Raw genomic sequence first — 1,408 nt, forward strand, 5'->3', positions numbered from 1 at the left:
GGGGCCCACGCGGCGACCCCGACACAGGGCGGCACCGGACTCCCCGGCAGAGGGAGCAACACGCAGGGCCCCAGGCGGCAGCCCCGGGCACACGGGCTCTGCGCTCAGAAGAGGTGGAGCCGCCTGAGGCCGGAGCGAGAGCCTCGGGCACGCGTGTGAGGGAGGACGCCCGCCGGCCCCACTCCCGCAGGTCGCCAGGCGCCCCGCGCCCCTTCCCTCTGGCTCTGGCTCCCAGCTGTTTCCGAAGACGCCGCGTCCGGTTTACACCGTGAAGACGCACAAGGACTCACCCAGGCTGTCCAGGGCGTGGTGCAGGAAACAGCCGAACTTGACATGCTTGTTGCAGATGATGTCGGGGTTCGGGGTCCTTCCTTTCTCGTACTCGTTCAAAAAGTCACTGGAACAAAGAAAACGAGCCCTCGTGTGGAAGTGCGCCGCGTTCCGCCTGCTCAGAGCCCTCCTCGCCCCGCTCTGGGGCAGCGGCCCGTCGGGAGGGGCTGCGTGGGGTCCGGCGGCTCCCGCCAGCAGGGGGGCAGAGGCGAGGCTGACTGCCCAGGGGCCTCCCCAGCCCCGAGGGCCTTCAGCGCAGGCGAGGGCCTGGGCAGGTGGGGTGCCAGCGTCTTCATGCAGGCCACTGCCCCCCAGGGTCCGGGCCAGCGCAGGGCGAGGCCCGGCTGTCCACTTTCCTGTTTGTTTAAAGGCCCAAGGAGGTAAGATGCAGGTTTCGTTCTCTCCACAGTCCCCCAACTTTTCCCGCCGGCCACCAGCAAGTGGCCGCTGCACACTGGGTGGCTCATGGCTGGTGGCGCCCTGGGGTGGGGCCACGGGCATGAGGAGAGCCCTGCTCGGGTCCGCCGGCCTTAGCCCAGGGCGGGAAGGGCCAGGGGCGCCGGGCAGGGCGGGCGGGCAGGCCAGCAGCGCCCTCGTGAGGCGTCACCCCCACCGAAACAAAGGCAGCTGCCCAAGACGCAGAATTAGGTCTGGACCCAGAGTTCAACCCAGACCCCGCGCGCCACCTCGGCCGCCCCAGGGTGGCACCCGGCGTGAGCCCGGCCCGCGGCTCCCAGGCTGCTGTGACCGGCCACACCCCTCCCTGGCGTCCTGCTGCTGGCGTGGGCAGACGCCCCCCACAGGCACCGGGGCGTCTCCATCCTGGCAGCCCATGGCCTGGGGAAGGCGGCACCGGCACCCCGCCCCCGCCCGAGGGGCCCCGCGGCGCCCACCTGAACACGTCGTTCCAGTACTCCCTGACGTAGGACACCTGGCGGAAGGGGATGTCCAGGGCCTGGCAGACCCTGGCGGCGTCCTCGCAGTCCCTGTCGGCGGCGCACACGCCGTGCTCGTCCAGGGCGTCCCAGTTCCTCATGAACACCCCGGTCACCTGGTAGCCTGGGGGCGGGGCCGCGTC

The 1,408-nt window shown here is 71.2% G+C and overlaps 1 protein-coding gene across 1 annotated transcript in view; it reads right to left on the reverse strand.

The window, feature by feature from the left end:
• The window catches only part of TRMU (tRNA 5-methylaminomethyl-2-thiouridylate methyltransferase), an 8,408-nt gene that overhangs the window by 5,782 nt on the left and 1,218 nt on the right, over positions 1-1,408 (reverse strand). The window contains 2 exon segments of the mRNA XM_012735090.1: positions 183-397; positions 1,224-1,389. Coding sequence (XP_012590544.1) covers positions 183-397; positions 1,224-1,389 — 381 coding nt within the window.

The sequence above is a fragment of the Condylura cristata genome, unplaced genomic scaffold (genome assembly GCF_000260355.1).
Source record: "Condylura cristata isolate star-nosed mole 26May11 unplaced genomic scaffold, ConCri1.0 scaffold00004, whole genome shotgun sequence".
NCBI classification, from domain to species: domain Eukaryota; kingdom Metazoa; phylum Chordata; class Mammalia; order Eulipotyphla; family Talpidae; genus Condylura; species Condylura cristata.